Source organism: Larimichthys crocea, chromosome XIII, assembly GCF_000972845.2.
Source record: "Larimichthys crocea isolate SSNF chromosome XIII, L_crocea_2.0, whole genome shotgun sequence".
In the NCBI taxonomy this organism is placed as follows: domain Eukaryota; kingdom Metazoa; phylum Chordata; class Actinopteri; family Sciaenidae; genus Larimichthys; species Larimichthys crocea.
Window position 1 is genome coordinate 39,240,601 of NC_040023.1, and position 21,226 is coordinate 39,261,826.

Genomic DNA, 21,226 nt, shown 5'->3' on the forward strand with positions numbered 1-21,226 from the left:
CAGTATAAGAAACTAGAGCATCAGGAGCAAGCAAGTAGTCCCCGCTCTGACTCATACGGTGTGTAGACTTATTACTGCAGGCATTCGTTCAGATGGCTGGAACAGAAACTGTGGCACAGATCCTGATCTCTTTTTATATATACACACGCAGCAGACACTTAAAATAAAGATAAAACCAGCAGTCTGCCTGCTGTCCCTCGACTGTGCGCGAGCACATACAACATACAATGAATCACACTTGAGACGGTTAAATTTTCAAAGTTTTTTTGTTCAGTTTGGTTTCAAAATAAAGATCACACAATTGTTTAGAGACAATCTACAACAGGAGTTACAAAAAATAGTTGCCCAGGCAATAAGCATACACAGGTTCTGTTAACTATACACATATGGTTACAGGTGTGCTCGTAGTAAATATACACAAGGCTGCTCCAAATGTACACCGCGCTGTGGCGGGCTGCCTCTCTCACCCAAAAGGACATAGACAGTATGATACAGCACTTACAGCACTAGAGAAATGCCAAAAAACACAAGAATCTCCTCTGTACAATCCATGGGTTTACCCCTCTGAAAACAGTCATGGGTAATTCAAGGGGAGAGGAGGGGGGGGTTAAATGAGTAAAAGTTATTTCTCCCTCCCACCCAGCCAGCATACCCATACACATGACACGTTTCATGGGGGTAAAGCATTCCTATAAAAAGATCTTAAAAAGGTCAAAAAAACAAAACCTTCAACATAAACCAGAAGACACCACTAAGTCTAACATAACGTGTCCAATTGGGAGTCAGTGGGAGATCGACGTCTTAAGTTAAGCAGTGACAAGATAAAGATAAAACCAAGCGTGGCGAATCTTTGTACAAGTACTACGCTGTATAGAAAGGGCTTTTCAAAACAAAAATTTGATATTACAATTTACAATATACAACAACTCATATGTCACAACCAAGGAGGTGAGAATATACACTGAAATGCACAGGTTTTTTTTTTTTTCTAAGATTTTTTTTTTCCAGAGTGAGCTTTTTCTTTTTTTCTTCTCATACCAAAAAGGGTGGTAAAGCACTTTTACATTACAAGGGTTTACAAATGTACAATTATACAGTCAGAAGTATGTGGTCACTACTAGGATACATTATAGATACAGATTCAACATCAAAAACCAGAAAAACTACAAAGTTTTATATATATATTTATATATATATGCAAAGGTCTACACCAAGTATACACGTTATATTTATAGAAGCAAGACCAGAAAACGAATCTCCCATGCTAAATGATCTGTCTGCTGGTTAGCTGATGGTGTGTGTGTGTGTGTGTGTGTCTGTGTGTGTGTGTTCGTCTATGATTCTGTGACGTCAGACAAATTAAATACTCGTTCCATCTCATAGTGGTAAATAGCTAGGATGGGAGGAGGAGAGGGGGAGAAAGGGGGACACTAGGATTGTGTGTGCAGCAGTAGCAAAAAGTGAAATGATTTTTGAGTTGATCAGAAAAGAAGAGACAAATGGAAAAGAAAAATGAAAATAAAAAAATAAGGAGGGAGTGGAGCGATGAGTGGAACAAGTCTCACCTCTCTCCACTCCCTGCCCTCCCTCCCCCAGTTCAGTAGGCCTGGGCTCAGGTGGGGGAGGGGCAACATAATCTGACAAAAACTAAGGCTGCCTGTAGCAACAGGCTCCTCCCGAAGGGTTGTCATGGAAACAGGAGTATGAGGGGTACTCAACGTCCTCTGTGAGTAGGATTTGGAAAGGGAGGGAAAGTGGGCACGATGCCTTTTGAAGGGTCAGACAGAGACAAGAGGGGTGGGGGTGGTAGACATGACAGCTTTAAGAAGGTAAGGTGAGGGGAGGGAGAGGGCAGTCGGTTTACATGATGCCATTAGGAGGCCCACAGAGAGGACCCAGGTCAACGCCGTTCTTCATGTAGTACTTCTCCAGCTTGGCCAGGATGTGTTTCCCATACGTGTACTTCCTCAGGGTGGAAATGTGAGGCCGGATCTGACACAGACAAACACACACATGTTGTGTTCAAAACAGATACAACACCCAACAGGAAAAAAATCTATATTGTTTGTCAACATCAAACACCAACGGATTTAGAAATCAATAATAATTTGTGCTTATGTCAGCTTTAGTGCTGTTGCCTAGGGAACCAGTGACCTCTTAGATTTATTGATGCAGGTAAATGCAGAGCTGGGCCGACAAGAGACATACCCTGTTTCCCTTCAGCAATATTTAAGGCTGAGTAAGTCCTGAAACAATTATTCAATCAAAACAAAAGTCAAGCTGTGATAATTGCTGCTTTAAAATTTTTTTCCGTTTGTAGGATTTTAATTTTGAATTTCTTTGTATCAGTCAAAATAAACTAGTTTAAGACATCACTGAGTTTTGACCAGTCTAATCATGGCTGTAGCAGCAACATGCAGCAGATAAGTTGAACCAGATCCATAAACCGCAGCCGGATGTCACGCTACGCCCCCCAATCCCATCAGACCTGTCAAACCTCCACAGTCTGCCTGAACAAATTGTTTTCTAACCAACAAACGCTTACTCATATCATCATAAAAGGGTTAAACTTTAACATCTTCATAATACAATCTATTGTTCCCAACCCTGCAATCACAAATACCGTGTTTTGATTGCTATGAAGGGAAAATAAAATGAGTAATCAGTTGTAACAATGAGTGCTCCTCTTCTCAAGACAGTGTCACAGATGTATACCAATCCTGTGAATAATTCTAGTATAAACATTGTTCTTGAAGAGGTTTGTCAGCATCTTGACCCTCGTCTCTCCTCTTACCTTGTGCATTACGATTTTGCGCTGGGTGGGTTCGGCCACGTCGATCATCTTCTGCACCACGTAGTTGGCATACTGGTCCTTCATCATGGTGTATAAGGCACTGTGGGGGCCCTCAGTCAGGCTGCACACCTCGTCTATCAGCACTGCCCGCTCCGCCCGTGATGCATGGGTCACACACTTCTCCACCACGTTGCTAGACACATTTAGAAAGAAAGAAGACTGGTTGAAATTCCGGAGAAATGAAAGTAAAAGCTTTTGATGAAAGGCTTTGGAAGACGGCGAGCTTTCTGTTTGTGTGCCTCTGTGCTGGAATTTACCTGGCAAACTTGTGCTGGCTGAGTCCCAGTACATTTCCTCTGATCTCAGCCACTATCTTGCTCTTATCCTCAGCTCTCCCATGCTCCAAAACGTGCTGGATGACATAGTTGCCATACTGGTCCTAAATAAAACAAAACACATTGACTAAAACGCGTGAGGACACCAGCTGGTGCCTCTGACGACACATCAAACATGCAGCCAGCTTCAAAAATCTGGAGTGAGAGAAGCTTGGTTTAAGCCAAGATGAGGCGTCATCAGCCTGAAAAAGATAACTGGTGGAAGATGAAAGAGAGTGTTGGTTTGTGTGTGTGTGTGTGTGTTACCTGCACAAGCTGCTCTGTGTGTTGATGGAGCTCCTCTAGTATAGGCAGCGTCTGTTCAGGAAGGCAGTGTTCGAGAATGCGCTGGATGACTCGGCAGCCGTAAGGGTGAGTGGAGAGGGCAAAAACCTGAGAGACACACATAATTGTACGTCTTTACTTATTCAACACATGCACAAAGTAGCTGTGTAGCTCGGCGAGCTGAACATGACACTAATTTACCTTTTGTTCAAACACAACAAAAAAAGGTGCAGAAAGTCCCTTGGAGCGGAGCATCAAATGGTATACTTGGCATACTTTCACACACCCAGCCCAACCCTGAGGGGAGGGTGAAACCTTACAGCTACGCAAACAAATCTGACCCATCAAGTGGAAAAACATGCTGTTGCCTAACATGCAAATGACTGGGAGGCAAAAATCTCCTCACATCAGTGAGGCTCGCTGCGACACCTCAAAACTGTAACCTTTAATTTGTATCTCAACAAAAGGCGCGTGCGTGCGCGCACACAAAATCTTCCTTTTAACACTTTATGCTAATGTAACATTTTAGCTGGTGGATAGAAGATGGCTGTTGCCACTGGGCTGAGGTTTCTGTTGCCATGGCAACACACCATGTCCCCCCTAGAAAGGACTAGTACGTGTGTCTATGTACGTTGGCGGTGACAATATGCTTGGTGCCTCAAGGCAAGCGGCGGTGTGCAAGTGCAGACAAGTCTGTGTGTGTGTGTGTGTGTGTGTGTGTGTGTGCTAATGTGGAACTACTGTGTGCGCGCACACGCACAGGAGGGGACCCACCTGTCCCTTAAAGGCGTCTATGATGAAGTGCAGCGCATGAGGCTGGACACACTCGATACACTTCTGCACCACGTGGTTACCGTTCTGGTCCTTCACACACTTCAACACATGGCCGTCCAGCTCCCGCACCATCTCGCTCTGCAGGGAGGAGGGGGAGGAGGAGAAGAAAGAGGAGGCGGAGGAAGAGGGAGAATGTGGAGAGGGACATGTAATTGTTTGTGCGAAGTCAAATATTGCCTGAAAGCATTTTCCAGCCTCTCCTTCATTTTTCACAGTGGCTCTCAGCCCAACAAATAACACCGGACTTTGAACAGCTGCCCTGGAGAAATCTACTGAGGTCCATTAAGGAGAGATGAATACCTCTCTCACTCTCTTTGTCTCTCTCATATCTTTACCTTTCTCCCAAACCCACTGAAGTTAAGCAAAATTATTTCCTGTTGATATTCAGCTAGATTAATCCTACCACCTGCAGGTCAACATTTGCATATAAACTGTGCTATCATTAGCCTCATTCATCTTTGAAGATAGAGTGCCTGCGAGGAACCTGCTGCTGCACGAGGCAGCTCCAACATAAAACCCATAATGCAGATGAAAAATGCCATTTCAGCTTGAGGAGTGTGCCTCTTTATCGATGCGGCATTCTGATATATAAACAGAAATTAGTGTTCCACAAGCGATTCAGCTTGATTCAGGATTGAATTATTGTTTCTGTTCGATATGCGTTGATACTCTGAGTGTACTTACAATGACCTGCTGATCAGACGGGATGAACTCCAGAGCTTTCTGAATGACCCTGCAGCCGTACATCTGCAGGGCCAGCGACAGCACGTGACCTCGGATCCTCTCCGCAAGAGCCAGCTTCTGGTCCAGGCTGCCAAACTGAAACACGCAAACATAAAAAAAAAAAATAAGCCTGTTAATCCTCTAATCCATTTGATAATACATGAGACAATAGCACCTATGTTACGCATTCACGCGGCTATAAAGCGCATGAAAACGAGGCGCAGTTTTGGAGAATCACTGACGGAGATTTTCCCCATGAATCTGAGCTCGGTGACTCAGATCAGGTTGTGCACACTTTGAAGATAATGGTCAGACTTTTCAAAACGCACCTCAAAGAACTTCTGGATGACATAATTTCCAAACACGTCCACCATGAGTTGGTAGGCCGCCTGCAGTATCTCACTGAAGACAAGCTGGCGCTCTGCCGAACTGGCTCGTTCCAATTTCAACTGGATAAACCTTTAAGAGACAGAGGATAAGAATTATATCAACCATATATCTTTTATATTATGTTCCACGGATACCTTTGTTCTTTGTGGTTTTGTTATTCTTCATTTTCATTAGCTTTTGTAATATACAAAAGCCTCATGAGAAAGTATGCAGTCTGCGCTCTAAAACCCACTTAGTATATGAAGGGGATTTGCAAAGTTTGGATGAACTTGAAGACAAAGAAACATAACAGACAGTGACAGAGCAATAAAGTGAAACAGATGTACAAAGGGGGAGCTGTTCCTATAGCTCTAACCTGAGGGAACAGTCGCGCTAAAGGAGATAAAACGAGAATGAAGCCAAGTATCCTGTGAGGTGAAGTGACGGGTGCCAGGCAAAAAAAAAAAAGCGATGAGATAAAAAAGGAGCGGGATGTTGAAGAGACCGAGGAAAGAATGTGTCTGGGATTTTTCAGACTGGACGTCACGGCATATTAATAGATCATTTCAGTGGAAAAGTCTGCATCTGGTTTAACCCAGACAAGACCCAGAAACCAGGACCCCGGAGTGGCCTCGAGGGCTCCCTGCCCCCCAAATTAGCACATCTCTGGATTGTATCACAGAAAGAGGCAGAGATGGCGACATATCAGTGTTTGTTCTGTTATCAGGATAAATACTTGTGTCTGAAATATTCCTGTCACATTCACTGAAATCCATATTTTAATTCACAGTCACTCTGCCCTAAGGCCTCTCCTCTATACACAGTTATACTCAAGTTGACAAATTGTGAGAGAAATGTGGTGAAATCTGAAGTTATCGCCGGAAAATGACGATCCCAGATCTCACTGCGAGGCACTTCAACCGACATCCTCTACAAAGATTTGGTGAATGCGTCAGAATTTTTGACAGCGTCAGAGATTTAAGCGCTCTGCCTGTTTTGGAGGAGCTTTGTCGACTCAGAGAAAATGATTCAAGTGATATTTCAGTTTGAGTTTAAAGAGGAGAAAATTTTCACCCAAATTCCTGCAGATTCCTGCAAATTATTGAAAGTTTGAAAGACCAGTCAGCGGAGATTTGATTAAAGACGAGCTGCATAATGAGAAATGTGTGGATCCAGTTTAGCCCATACTAAGGACTAAAAAAAATAAATAAATCACAAAATCTCAACTTCTGCTGCATCAAATGTTTTTGTAAGCGCTCTCTTGCAACTCTCGACATTTAATTATGCAGGTGCTGCATTAAATTGCTGGAGTACCCCTTTAAAACCCAACTGGAACAAACATAAAATGATGCATCTTTGTCGCATGTATTTAAGATTGAAGTGATATGCGCGTACCTGCTGCCGTGCTGGTCCTGACTGAACTCCATGATGTGGCCAGCGATGTCTCGGAGCTGCAGGTTGGGGTAGCGGTTGTTCCTGAAGTCCTCCAGCAGGCGGCTCCGGCCTGACGGCATCACATCTGACATGCCGTAGCGTAGCCGTGACGACGGGAACAGCTGGCTGCTGGGTGAAAAGAGGGAGGAGCCTGAGCTGGCGGCGCTGCGGTACTTTGCTTCTGCTCCCGGGGCTGCGGAGATGAAACGCCCGCTGCCATTGGTCAGGCCTCCTGCGGGGTTAGAGTGAATAGTGAGGTGATTGTTACAACTTGCAATAGGTAATAGTACGCCAGTGCTCAGACTGCAGGAAAGCTCCAGGATTAGAAGAAATCTTAAAGAAATACAAGACTCGAATGAAAATCAAACATAACGAAAGGCATGCTAAATATTTATTTAAAAAGTCGAATGTAAATGTAAAACCAGGCCAATGTCAATGTGATTACTTGCATGGGTTAACGTGGATTACATTTTAAAACTGATGACACTGCAGCACTACATTTTGGAGAGGTGTCCCAAAAATTACATTAGAGCTATGCAGCACAGAAACATGGCACTGGATGGCAGCATCGACTCAAATATTAAGCTGGCCTACACAAAGAGGAAGTTCTTGTACACGTATGGATTAACTAAACCTCTCTGATAGTCAAAAACTAACGCTTCCTTTAACATATTCGACTGCACTGTGTTAAACACGGAAGAATCATCAGCCAACAACTGAACAGATGGTAGTCAATGCTTGTCTTTTTAAATGACAATATACACAAATATTCCAGTTTTGACACTTCCTGAACTTCACTGTACAGTTTGTGTTATTTACTACATCTCATATCTGTGTAGTCTGAGACCTCTGAAGACTTGAAAACTGCCAAAGCTAGGTGATCCGTCACGGTCTTTACAAGGCCTTGACTTGCCGCTGTCACTTTGTTTGATTGTTGTTTCATCACCTTTGAGTGTTCGTGGTATATTTGACTCTGCCAACTGTCAATCATGGGACACTTACAAGAAGCAACAAAATTCTCAGCCAGTAAGGAATCCGTTGTGTCACAGATCTGCCGTCACGTTTGACCTTTTAGTTCAGGAAAATCTTGTGAAGTCAAACAGCAGTTGATTTAAGCTCGGCAGGACAGGTTTAGTAACCCTACCTAAACTGTGAATGTTAACATATAGACATCTAACATTACAAAATGAATGCACATGCCTTGGCTACAAGACTAAACCGACCTGGTCTACTAAAATCTCTTTAGGGCACATAGCTCCTGTGGAGTCTTTAAAGCTGTGTCTCAACAAGAGTTTTTGATTACGGGAACAATCACCTGGCAGGTGCAGTAAATTATGCCAAGTGATATCAATAGCTGGTGGCAAACAGAGCGCTGGCTTTGTGTTACAGCACTTTCCACAGAGTCACAAAGTAGCTACTCAAATGCCACTTCTGTAGAACAAAGCATAATCAATGACAGTGAAAATCTCAAGCACTTCAAATCCAACACGCTTACCGAGATTGAGGTTGGATGAGGAGCTGTGATTGGACAGGGAAGGTGGGGGTGTGAGGGAATGGGAGGGGCCCTGGTTGGGTAAGGGCATGCCCACGGGGCCAGGGGAAGGACTGAAGCCCAAGGTGCCGTTATAGAAGCCTCCGTGACCGATCGGGGTGAGGTTGGAGGTCGTGCGTTTGTACAGCTCGTTGTTGCCTGTCAGGGAGTCCCGTCTGGAACCGCTGCCACCGCTCGAGTTGGCCACTAGAGGGAGGCAAAGATCAAAATGAGTTCATGGTATCTGGAGGGACAGTGAGACGTTAATTACTTAAGACGTTGCAGGAATGCTGTATTCATACCTGCAGTGCCAAAGCCTCCCAGGGTGGCCCCCAGCGTGGCACCGAGGGAGGAGGAGGTGGGCTGGCTGAAGCCCAAAGAGGCAGAGCCTGGTCCGGGCTGGCCAGAGCCTTGTGAGAAAAGAGAAGAGCTCTGGGAGGAGGAGCTGAGGGAGGAGGATCCGTAGAAGGAGCTTCCTCCGAGAGCGCCGCCAGGTCCACCCTGCTGCTGAGGCTGCTGGGATGTCATGGCACGAAATGGACCGTTGGCCCCGCCGCCCAGACCACCATTGGCACCACCGGCGGAGGCTGCTGCTGCTGCAACTGGAGGGAGGAACAGGTTTAGAATATAAACAGTGAATGGTCAAACTGAGTGATCATTTGGCCCTAACGAGATACATTTTAATTCTTTGCATCACCTTTACTATTCATGTAAACCCAAGTTCTCTTGAAGCCAGGGTCTAACTTGAACACTGAACCCTGGGAACTCTTTGTAAGCGTCTGAGGCTAGACTCAAAAGGTACAATCTCATAATCTCTTAATTACATGCTCTGGATGAACGGGACATTCAGAACATGTTTTTAAAAGACCACAACGTGCAAGCCGTTGTTTTGTGTGCGTGACATCCCGTCAGACAGAGACGTCCGCATTTCGGACCAATGCGCTGTTTGCCGTCTCACCTGCTTGTGCTGCGGAAGGAGATATGATGACGGAGGCAGGGGCCATGAGGCGGACAGGGCCGCTCCTAGCTCCAGTGTTGACCACCAGGGCGCCTGTCTGATCATAGTAGGCTGCGGGGGCCAGCACTGGGTAGCCTGAGAAAGAGAAACAAATTGAGTTTCAGCCTCGGAGACTAACAAAGATGTGTGGAAATTTGTTGGCAGTTTTTGTCAGAAGCAATAAACTAAGACATTTCTGTTGTACTCACCGGGGACTCCTGCTGCTAAACCCTGCCCAAAGGCGAGAGCTGAGTTGACCGCTGCAGCTGCAACCAGCTGGTCGTTCTGCTGACCCTGCTGACCTTGGCTGGGGGTCAAAGGTCGCTGGTTGCCGCCAGCACGCATCACCTTAAAGAAGAGAAAAGATTTGTCATTGTCACACGAAATATGCAAATTAATTACAAAAACAATGCTCTTAAATTCAAGTGTAGAGACCCCATGGTGTACTGTAGATAGAACTTTCTATCATGTTCATTCTCTGCAGTTAACGTCTAAAACTAAATGCTCACACACAGAGACAAATGGTGGCACTCCTTACATATTAGCATACGAACAAATCAGGCGTGAACAACAAGCAGCGGTTGGATGAAACATTTCCTGCTGATTGGTTTCGAATCTACACAGACTACAAAGAGTTTTCGGCTTATAGATCCAAGTGGAGCAGCATTCAGACTGAATGTACTTTAACTGGCACCTAAAGAGAGCCCTGACAGAAACATCTTCAGTCAGTGGCAATCAGCCTGCCAGTGTTTTTTTGGCAAGCACCGACTGACCTGCTGTTGGTTCTGCTGGCCCTGGTTTGCAGCCTGCTGATTGGCCGAGTTGTTGGCTGCAGCCGCCTGCTGCTGGAAAAGATTGGCGGGGTAAACGCCCCAGGGAGTCACACCATAGTACTGGGGAGGCATAACCGCCGGACCTAGGTGCAAACAAAAATAAAATACAGGTGAGATGGCATCTATTTAATGTGGAAAATTACTCAACGAGAAGGAGGTCAGGATCCGAAACACGCGTCTCACCGAGTGTAGCTGCTGCTGCTAGTCCAGCCGCATAGGGGTCTGTCCCTGGTGGAGCAGCACTGATGATGTAAGGGTTGGGCACAAATGCTGGGGCCAGACCTGAAGAACACATAGAGGTGAACACAAGGTGAACCAGGGCCCAAAGGTTTTACATAATACATGGAATAAATCCATACAGACGTCTAGAATGAAGCTTGAGCACATGAAAACCACGCCAGGACATCCATAATTAAAACGTCAATACTGAGCAATAAATGAGGTTTGAGGTTAGCACATGACCACAGTGACTCTTAAAAGACTTTTGAAGCATTACTTGCATTCGAGGAAACCTGAGAAATTTTAACGGAGTTAATTAGTAACCACAGTAGCAGCCTGTGATCAACAGAGGTATGAAACTCCTGCAAATAACAGAAACATGGGACAGTTTAAGTCTAAGATTTGGTCTGATAGTTCAGATTATAGACTTTTGAGACCAATACGGATAAAAGATTTGAGGGAAAAATTCAGATTACCGATATGCTGGTCGAGCCAGACTGAAAATACACCTTTTCTGTGTTGATATTACACCCATGTGACTATGACAACTGCTTTCTTTAATACTCTTTAATGAAGTCATTTGTTTACATTAAATAGTTGTATCTAATGTGTTAAATAATTTCACATGGACACTGTCGACCAGTTCTAGTTAACACTGCTGAGGGCTGAGCTTCTTCTCTCCTCTCTGTGCTGCTTTCTATTATGTTTTCATATCGGCACATATTGGATAACAGGTACACCGATACTCTGATCTGCAATGGGCCAAAATCGACTGATTGCCTTATCGGTTGGGCTCTATTTCACCTTTGTTTTCTTTACTCTCAAATAAATGGTTTTGATAACATGGAGTCGTGTGTAAAATCATGTTTGCGCTTCACCATTCTGTTATAAAGCTGTGTGTGGCGTCATGTGGTGATCCTATGATTACTAAAGTTAGAAATCAGTAGGAATGAAGGGGGCTAAAAGAATTCCCTTTAATTTATACCGACGGTGAGGAAATGTGTCAGATGAAAGTAAAAAAAAAAAAAAAAAGTCAAGAAACAAAGATGTTGACATTCAGTTCTCCTGCTCATAGACCCATGAATGCACAGACGCACACTGTCAGTGTGTCTTACCAATGTGAGGCTGCTGTGCTGCTGCCAAGGCGTACTGCTGTTGCTGGGCTGCTGTTAACTGCTGCACTGCTAGGGCGTTGTTTCTCTGAAACAGCTGCAAACAGCACGACGACAGGTGAATCACATTTTAATGCCACTGTGCCACTCGTGTCGAATCTTATAGAGCAGTCATAAACGTTTATATGCGATTCTCTGCTCGTCGCTCTAACCTGCTGCTGGTTGGTGTAATCAAATAAGCCAACAGTGGGCGCCGAGTCCATCTGCATCTGGGAGTTGTAGTCAAACTGAAGTGGCTCCATCACAGACTCCATGGGGTCCATGGTGACACCACCTTGTTCCACGCCAGAGAAATCCTCAGGAGGTTTGGGGCCTCCTCCACCTCCCAGGGGTGTCAGGCCCTCAGCCCCTACACCTCCGGGACCTCCAAGCAGGTCACCCTCGGGGCCAGGGGCCGGCATGTTGCCTGGGGGACGACTGCAGGGGTAAAGAAGGATGAGGAGTTCAGTTTACATCTAAAAGGTTGTTTCTCAAGTGAGAAGCATTTCAAGTTGTGAGTATGTGTGTCCCTGTGTCACACAGAGTCCTACCCGAACTCTTTGACGTCGACGTCGAGGCCGTTCTGCACAGGCAGCCCGTTGGGGTTAATGACGTCGCCGATGACATCAGCTTCACCTTCTGTCAACTCTTTCAGTTTCTCTGCCTCAAATGTTGCTTTCGGCTTCTCCCTCTTCTCCTCCTCCACCTCTCCATCCCTCTGCCCCTGTGTGACGAGAGAGACAAGAAATGTACCTGATGCAGTGAAAAACAGCGACACAGAGGTGCTAAGAATCTGACAGTGACAGATGGCAAACACGTAAAAAAGGTACAGAGGGGGAGGACAGACTGACATGAACAAGGTGAAAGACATGTTGGGCCGACAGAGGAGAAACAGTAAAAAAAACAGTCATGTAGAAGAGAATGAAAGTCAAAGAGGAAATATATGAGGAATGGGACACTGATGGACATAGAGAGAGTAAACTCTTACATAGGGTCCTTTTCGGAGGCAGGAATCCAGTTTGTCAGCTGGCGAGGAGGAGAGGACGTACTCCACCATGCTAACTCCGAGCCCTCCACTCTCGGAGCGCGGTGACATCACAGAGCCCACCCCGACTTCACCGCCACCGTGGAAACCCTGCCCTGGTCGACGGGACACCATGATTGGCTGCGACACCGAGTGATCTGATGCAAGAGGAATGAGGACTGTTGAAGAACATTGATGCACAGGGAATAACGCTAATCTAATAAACATTAACAGGACAATAGTCAACTACATAAACCTCAGCTGTCACACTTCATCATCCCAACAAGTCAGACTGAGCTGAAAAGGTCTGGAAGTTTCCAACACCAAGACCCTTAACTAGATATTTGTTCCCATTTAAAAACTATTTATGGATGCTTTTTATTAAACTTCCTTTGTGTCTCTCTTATTATAATCTCATCGGTGGATTAGACATTCTCGCTCTTTTGAATTTCTTTAAACTGCAGCTTTCTGTTCATTTTTTCTAATTGTTTCTACAGCTGCGTTTTCCCCTTTATGAGCCAAGATATCTTTTTTTTGAGAGAATTTCCATCTTGCTATCTTCTTGGACGGGGGTCAGAAACCTCGGGATGATGTATGTGATTAAGCTATAAGTCATCAGCACGTAGGCAGATGCAGACTTCAACGGTTTTATGAAAACATGACTGTCTTGTACTGTCCTGAAGGCAAAGTCATAGAAATATTCTGCCTACCAGAGGCACTCACTTTCTCCACAGCTCTAAAAGCTGCTGCCCGACTGCACTGTACTGATACGATACACCAGAAATCTGGGAGAATAAAAAGGTGATTTCACCTCCACGTCTGCTTTGGATTCTGACAGCAATCTAAATATATATTTTCAAAAAGCAGACACCGATTGTTCCTGTGGTTTCTTGACGTGCTTGTAAAAATGAATCAGACATTCCTGCAGCCTGTCTGCAACCTTATCATAAGGCTAGTATATACCTGAGGCACCCCATGCACTGTCCCTCCACTGGTCCAGAAAGATCCCTTTTGGTCCATCCTTCCCAGAGTCATCTGTCTCCCAGAACTTCTTACCGGTTAGCAGCTGCTGCAAAGACACAGGGCGACAGAGGAGAAACAGAGGGAGGAAAGACAAGGTTAAAAAAAAAGTTTACATAGAATGAGAAAAATAAAAACAAATCCATCTGAGCAGAGGTCCTTCAGTCTTATTAACCTCAAGAACGTCCTTTTTGCTGCATGTGTGTATTAAACCACTAGGGCTGCATTACGATTTCCAGGAACACACACACATTTGTTTGAAGTACTTTGACCCCGGATTGCACCCCAAACAAACAAGTACACATCAGTCTAACTGGAGGAGTGAAGCAACAACAAAATAACACACTGCCACACAAATGAAGCCAGTGTGTCTTAGAGCAACCCGAAAACAATTAGGACGTATTTAAAATTGAAAAGAAAAAAGAAAATCAATAATCTTACACCGTTTTAATTAGCTCCAAGTGTTTGGACTTTAGCATCTTGCAAACAGCTCCTCTGTGTTCTTCCATACATATCTCTGTTCACTTTCTATCGCAGTCAGCACCTTTCTGGCTATAAAAAGACCGGGTTTCTGTAAACTACTGTGATCAGTATCTTCTGGCAACAGGAAACAACAACTCTCAGTTGCATGGGGGCTTAAAATATGTTTAAAACTGATTTTCTTTTTCTAGGTGAAAACAAAAAAAACACGTTAATACATCTCAATAGAGTCAAACAATATTTGTCTAACAGGAGACACAAACAAACGCACATCAGAAACATGTTCGGCGAGCCAAAGCCAATTGCAGGCACTGGTCCAACGTTAACAGAATTACTGAGTATGGGCTGTGTGTAAATGCCAACTTCCATTAAAACGCATCTCTGCCCAGTCTCTTCTCATCTTTCAGAGCTTTTCATTCGGGAAAAACAATGCCAACACAAGTCCACAGTACTTGCGGCTCAGAGGAACTGATCCACTTCTTGTTCCCTGGATTTCCTGTTAGTCAGGTTTGACTCACTGTGGGAAATCTATCATGTGTCTATTCAGCTTGGCACCCAAGTCACAAAATACAGGGCAGCCATTTTCATGTCAAGTGTTGTGACATGGAGCTTCTGACCCTTCCAAATCCAAGTGAGTTAAACAAAACTGTGCCAACACGTGTGTGTAACCACACCACAGCCCAAATGCTCCATCATCAGCTTAGTTGTTTAAGCTACATTGTCACATAAGTTCTTCTAGACTACACGTGACCCCCCCGACCATTAACCGTGATGTCTCACCTCTCCCATGGTGCGTCCCTCCAGGGCTAGAGCCTGGAAGTCATGGTTCAACTCGTCCATGGATCGCACCTGCAGACAGAGAGCCCATTGAGACATGGAAAGAAGTTGTCTCCCATACTCGACTGATGCATAAACGTAAAGTCAACTTTAATTACCTGTGATAAGTAATTATCCCCATATATATTTATGTTTTTGCCTTAGGTAGGAAATTAAATGTAAAAGACTAGTTTGATTGTTCAAACTGGCATCAATTAAAAACTTTTACTTTGTGTCTGATGCTTCTACTTCAAATTTTAATTAAATCCCTTAACCCCCACACTTAAAAACAGAGATTTTAATTATTTGAACACGTCTAACAGATGATTTGGTAGTTATACAGCAATCAATTTTAAGAACGAATCAAGTCTTCTGTGTGGAAATGTTTCTGTAACGAGCAATAACAATACAACAACAACACCGCTTGTGCAACACACACACACACACACACTTACCTGGCTGTCATGGATGTTGTCTCCAGTGGGCCAGCGATGTTTGCCGGGCTGTTCACCGTGCTGCCGCTGGAAGAAATAGTCTACCATGGCATCATCCTGGGAACGTCCAGCACCCGCCACACCCTTGGAGACACATACACAGATGTGCATATTATGCTGGAATTACTGGCAACAGGAACAAGCACAGTGTGTCTGAACAACAACTAGAGACATGCAAGCATAGCCTGACAGCTGACTTAAAAAAAGAACAAACAAAAGAAAACCGGAACATGAATCAACATGAATGTACAAGAAATGTCAGCAGATAGAACAAAATACAAAAATATATATATATATATATATTTAATGGAATTGGTTTTAAGCAGGACTACACCACAGCCTGTGTGCTGCTATGACAAAAGCCTATTCTTCTGGTCTCTTAGCAGAAAACCTGGATGAATAACAGTTGTTCAATATTTTTTAAAGATAATTAATCTGCTGGGACGTTAAATCCCAGGTGGAAATAAGACGTTTTCTGCCAGGTCATTGAAAACAATTCCACTAAGCATCTTTGCCAACCTTATGACCACACATTAGAGAGGCCAGATTTGGCAGCTGCATCAAAATTCTTCATTGTCATCAAAACGGCGCTGTAGTTTGAAGTATTTGTAGCCGATCCTTTCTTCAAAAACTCCCCAATAGGAGGAAGCTTTTCTTTTTACTGGCAGAGCTTACTTACTTTGAGGATAAACACAATTCCTAAGAAGAAGCCGCCTTTAAAGAAATCAGTCAACACGTACCGCAGACAGCTGGGATTGGTCAATCGCCGTGCATGCAAAGCATGCGGGTTCCTGAGACATCATTCAATCGGGTTTAATTATTGCTTAGATGGACTGGACTTATTTTTCCTGGATTGGCTTGCTGAAAATACCAACCAGGAGAATAAAGACACGGCCGTGACTATCAGGTGTTGCTCTAACCTATTCCGTCAAATAGATCTCATAAGCGAAGTCAGACAGCTCGAGCGTGTTTGACAGACATAAAGATGCCAAAATTCAACACAGATTCAATCTGATTCACTGTTCTTTGTCGAGACGAGATGCTCTCCCAGTTCTCCCTTATGACTGGCATTTACCGTATTAATGATGCCAGCTATATATTTCACTATGATTATAACTGTATGAGCTGGGATAGTAACTAGCATTAGGCAGACAACAGACAACAACCTTCCAAAGCTGTTTGGAGTCATTTTCTGGTTTTCATTAGTTTGCAAAGCTTAGCTAATAAACTAAACTAAACGGACACTCCGACACTCACAGACTGTTACCGGCTGTAACCAGTCTACGTGTTTCATGTTGTTTTGTTTGTCCATGAATGAAATGTCAAGGTGGTGGGTTTTACCTGCTGGCTGGGGGGTGTGGCCTGAGGGGTCTGCCCAGTTGGAGGGGCATGTCCTCCGCTGCTCAGCACCACGGGCATGCTGGGAGATGTAGTTCTATGGTGGGGGCTGAATGAATCCTGCCAGAGCACTGCTTTCCTCTTCAACACACACACACTGCTCATTCCACCACAGCCTGTCCAGGAGAGAAACACATCTGTCACATACAAACAATGGCGTAATGGGTCAATACATTGAGCAAACTGAATGTTGGACAAGCTCTGACTGGTTTCACACACATTTATTCCCTCAGGATGGATGCCCTGCACTCAGCTGCCAGTTTATTAGGTTCACCTTCCTGAAATGAGTCTAAAACAACTCGCCTGCAATAAAATCTGTCCCAAAATTTAAAAAGCAAATCTGCTCCATGCCGATAACAGAGCAGACAGAGCACCTTTCATCATAACACAGCAGAAAAGCACCACAAAGTATGGTCTGCAGAATGACCACAAAGTTAAATCAACACCTCTCCAACAACAGAAATGAACATTGCAAACTTTGCAATATTGCAGAGCTGCGTGTGTGTTGTGCATTAATGGAGGTGTACCTATTAAAACTGGGAACTGAACCTTGTTTTAAATTTGCAGACGTGCAAAGGTCTAGGTCAAAAGTGTAACTATGTACGGCCCTCGCGCTGGCTCACATTGTACTAGCTAATGTTTAAAAGAAGACTGAATCACGACAAAGAAACTATGACCCAGGTTTTAGAACCGTACTTGGTGAAGTGGTGACAGCAGGCGAAATATGGACTAAACAAATGGGTCGTCTAATGATTTTCCAATTCCAAAAGCTTTATGATCAAAGTTCAGAGTCACTGTTGCTGCTCTATAAATCCTTCAACACAGCCCAGTATGCACCGTGTAATCATATTAGAATAAACAACTTCAGACCACACCAGAGATGCAAAAACCATCTTAAACACTGGAGCTTGAACTGGTTTTAATATCAAACTACACTCTGTTTATCACTTATCTAAAACGAGAGCGGTCTACTGCATTGCAATAAAAACTGTGTTTATGAGGGTTAATGTGTTTCTAATGCTTTGTCCATCTGATTTATATCAGTGAGGGTAGACTCAAAAATTACAAGTGCAACTCAAAACTAACAAACTACAACCTCAAAGATAACCATAAAAGTTGAATCAACACCTCTCTAAAATATTCAACATTCATAAAGCTGGGATTTGTTGCAGATGGTTATAAATACATTAGTTATAAGCAGGAGTGCCTAATAAAGGACGTCCCAAAACTACCACAGAGGAGTACAGATATTTTCACCACTACAGCAGCGCTTTGTAGTCAGTCCCTCTTTAATTGAAAGTAGTCTAATTAATACAATTAACTGATGTAATGTGTTATTTCAATGTAGACTGCCATCATTCTGTCACACGGCACAAATTAAAATATTATTTCATGTAAATACCAAACTAATTATACCTTAAATGAACACTTCTAAAGAACGCAGTGGAAGCTGCAGCCATATAACGAACAACAATAACAATCTTCAAGCAAAGCAACCTGCAATTAAAGCTTGAATCGGTCACAGGTATAAACTAGAGAATCGCTTTACTAGCCTGGAGGCAGGTGATTTACCTGCTGACCCACCCACTTTACTGTGAGCGCAGATATAGGTAGACACTTTAAACTTTGCTGGGCTTCTGTATGTGACTAACTCCAGTAAAACACATCATAGAGATAAAAAAAAAGTTCAAGAACAAGAACACATAAGTGTGATCTACAGATCAGTCACAATTTGGTTAAACTTCTCTGGTTTGATGTGTTCTATCCACAGAAATCTGGTTATTATGTCTGACTTGAGGTGGGTTGCGCATGACAGCAGAAGTTCACACTGTCGCACCTGCCAGAAGAGTACACACTCCAGTTTATTAGGTACAAGCTCAAATAAAATATTCAACTTTAATTTAACTTTAAGATCATGTTGGGAGGCTGCTGCTTGTGGTGCTTTTGAAATGAACGCCATCATACTCAGACGTGGTTCTAATATTTAGTCTAATCTCACTGATATAAAATGTGTTGGACAAAATATTGAGTGTAACAATACAGTTCAGATGTACCACAAGCTACATTGCCCAATAGACTATGATCAAGCCAAATGAAGTGATATTAACTGTAATAAACTTACACTACCTGTAAGTGTATTGTGTAAATGAAAGATTTAAATATTACTAACATTATCAGCCAAGAAATTTGAGAGAAACTGGTGTTCCTTATTTTGTTTTTCCTTCTGACATGTAACCCAGGTTTCAGTGTGGCGGGACGATGATAAACCCCTAAAGTATGTAGTGTGCGAGGACCGATCTGTTTGGTGGTCGTGGTCAACGTCGGGCACGACAAACCTTTTGTGGTTTCCAAGCAGTCAGAGGGATATAATTTGTATTTTTTTTACAACCTCTCTTTATCCGACAAGCTCTAATCTGTGTTAAAATTACCAGTTTCACATTAGTGTCCCTACAGGCCATGAGGAAATTACAAGCACTTCTTTTTTACACTGAGCTATATACAGTAATTAACTTTGCCAGAGTCTGTCTGACAGTATGAATCTTCAAACAGCATGCAGCTTTCTCTCAAGAAGCCCTGCTCCAACCACTGTCACACACACACACACACACACACACACCACCTCCATGAAGACAAAAACCACAAGCTGACCGGCTCAACTGTCCCCCCCCTTCCAAAAAAAAAGGAGATGAAAACAAACCAGCCTGCCAAAGTGATTATTCACATATGTACTCATGCGTTTGTTTTCCTGCTGCACTCTTGAGTCAGCTACAAGGAAATGTTAACTCTTTATTCCTCTGCTGCTGCTGCTGCCGCTCGACATCAGGTACAGAAAACACCCGGAAATCCACAACACAGTGGCCGTCCCCCTGAGCGAGGCGCACACGGCTTGTTATGTTACAAGTTCAACTTGTAGCACACGGAAACAGGAACTGTGTCCCATAACCGAACTGGGTTAATCATGATTCAATACCGGGGGATCAATCCACCGCATACCGGGCACAGACAAGGGGTGTGACAATACGAGCAGGCAACCTGCAGCTAGCACGAGATAACGTTAGGTGTCTGAAACACAGACCAAACATTTCCCTCCTGAACAGACATGACACATCAAAACGAAAGGGAATATAGAGAAGCTACGTGAAAGCAGTCGTCGTGGTTACCGGGGATGGGGGGTGTTCGTTTTCATGCATCCGCGTCCACTCACCCTAGGATCTGTTATGGAGGGTTCACTGCCCGTGTCTACCAACAATAACACGGCCTCCTGATGCAAGCTCAGCCCGGGCGAACCGGTGACCAAACACGGGCTCCAGACAATGTTTTTTAAGAGCGACACCGGTGCCCTAACACCGTCGTTTTGTTATTAATAAACACCTGAGGGGGTCTCTACCTGTCTGCCGACCTTGCAGCCCCCACGGGTCCCCGTGACGCGGATGCTAACAAAGGCCCGAGAGCTGTCTAAGAGCGGAAGACCGACACAACGGGAGGAAGGAGGCAAGCAGCAGAAAGGGAGGCAGCCGCTACTGCCTCACGAAATACTCCTCTTTAGCCGCCTCTCAGAGCCGCCACGACAACAATACCCGCACCGACGCGTGAATAAACAACACCCAGTGCTACCGGGACCGGTGAGGCGGTGGTACTCACCGGCGGAGAGGGTGGATGGTCGCGGATTTCGGCCCCAGTTTCTCTCTGACACCCCAGGCTTTCACTCCGACAACATGGCGGCTCGACGGAGGAGCAGGCAAGAGCGCTGCATGACGGGAAGGGATGAGAGAGAGCGTGCGGTTCATTGCGCCAACCGGGAGGGGAGGGAGGGCCACACCGGCCCGGTCCCTTTGTTATGCGAGTGTGTAGTCTGCTTGTACTGTGGGCTGTGTTTATAACGGGGGGTTATTTTGATTCCATTCACAGTACTTGTTAATGAATTTTTTAATTTTTTTTATTAAACGTTCACCTGACATCACCAAAATAAACTACCAAAACTAACCGATTTATTACAAATATCACAACAACATTGTGTTTATATTTAACCACATTACATAAGTGCTTAAAAATAAAGCATACTAAATATAATTATCTAACATTATATAGGGGCGTGATACGTGATCTCGTCGAGGGTGGACTGTACACAATGTTCCGGGGTCTCTACGGTAACGGGGTGCTTGGCAGCCATGGCAACGTGCTGCGCCAGACGGTCCGCCCGTGTGTGTGTGTGTGTGTGTGTGGCTGCTGGACGCTCCGTTACCCCTCCGGAATGTAAGTGGACGGTGTGAAAAAGGGGGAGCGTGTGGCCCAAACAACAAAAATACCCCTTTGGCTTTTTGGAAATGTGCCAGTGGCGACCCCGAGTCTGCAGACCGGAGGGAAGACTGTCCCAAACCGGTGTGTGGATGACGTAATGCACCTAGATTATGGCAGCCCTTTAAGAAAACCTATGATAATCATATGGAGA

The 21,226-nt window shown here is 44.4% G+C and overlaps 1 protein-coding gene across 2 annotated transcripts; it reads right to left on the reverse strand.

Moving 5' to 3' along the window:
• Window positions 1-247: 247 nt before the first annotated feature.
• pum1 (pumilio RNA-binding family member 1) lies at window positions 248-20,708 on the reverse strand. Of its 2 annotated transcripts, none has more exons than XM_027286035.1 (23): window positions 20,419-20,708; window positions 16,720-16,892; window positions 15,340-15,462; window positions 14,849-14,917; window positions 13,532-13,634; window positions 12,533-12,726; window positions 12,096-12,268; window positions 11,718-11,982; window positions 11,509-11,602; window positions 10,358-10,456; window positions 10,115-10,257; window positions 9,551-9,689; window positions 9,303-9,437; window positions 8,647-8,946; window positions 8,309-8,551; window positions 6,775-7,045; window positions 5,340-5,469; window positions 4,972-5,106; window positions 4,228-4,365; window positions 3,436-3,561; window positions 3,112-3,233; window positions 2,795-2,987; window positions 248-1,992 (listed from the first exon to the last, which is right to left on the reverse strand). In XM_027286035.1, the coding sequence occupies exons 2-23, from the start codon at window positions 16,879-16,881 to the stop codon at window positions 1,861-1,863; spliced, it is 3,489 nt and encodes a 1,162-aa protein (XP_027141836.1). In that variant the 5' UTR covers window positions 16,882-16,892; window positions 20,419-20,708; the 3' UTR covers window positions 248-1,860. The 2 variants fall into 2 exon arrangements, with proteins under 2 accessions (XP_027141836.1, XP_027141835.1); XM_027286034.1 differs by having other exon boundaries at window positions 13,532-13,637; window positions 20,419-20,707.
• Window positions 20,709-21,226: the final 518 nt, after the last annotated feature.

Bases quoted from the DNA above. Each gene is read 5' to 3' on its own strand.
- pum1 (XM_027286034.1), bottom strand. From the start codon at position 16,881: ATGAGCAGTGTGTGTGTGTTGAAGAGGAAAGCAGTGCTCTGGCAGGAT. The intron at 10,258-10,357 runs GTGAGACGCGTG...GTTTGCACCTAG, and splicing joins AGCAGCAGCAGCTACACTCG to GTCCGGCGGTTATGCCTCCC. The intron at 1,993-2,794 runs GTAAGAGGAGAG...TGTCTGTGTCAG, and splicing joins GCAAAATCGTAATGCACAAG to ATCCGGCCTCACATTTCCAC.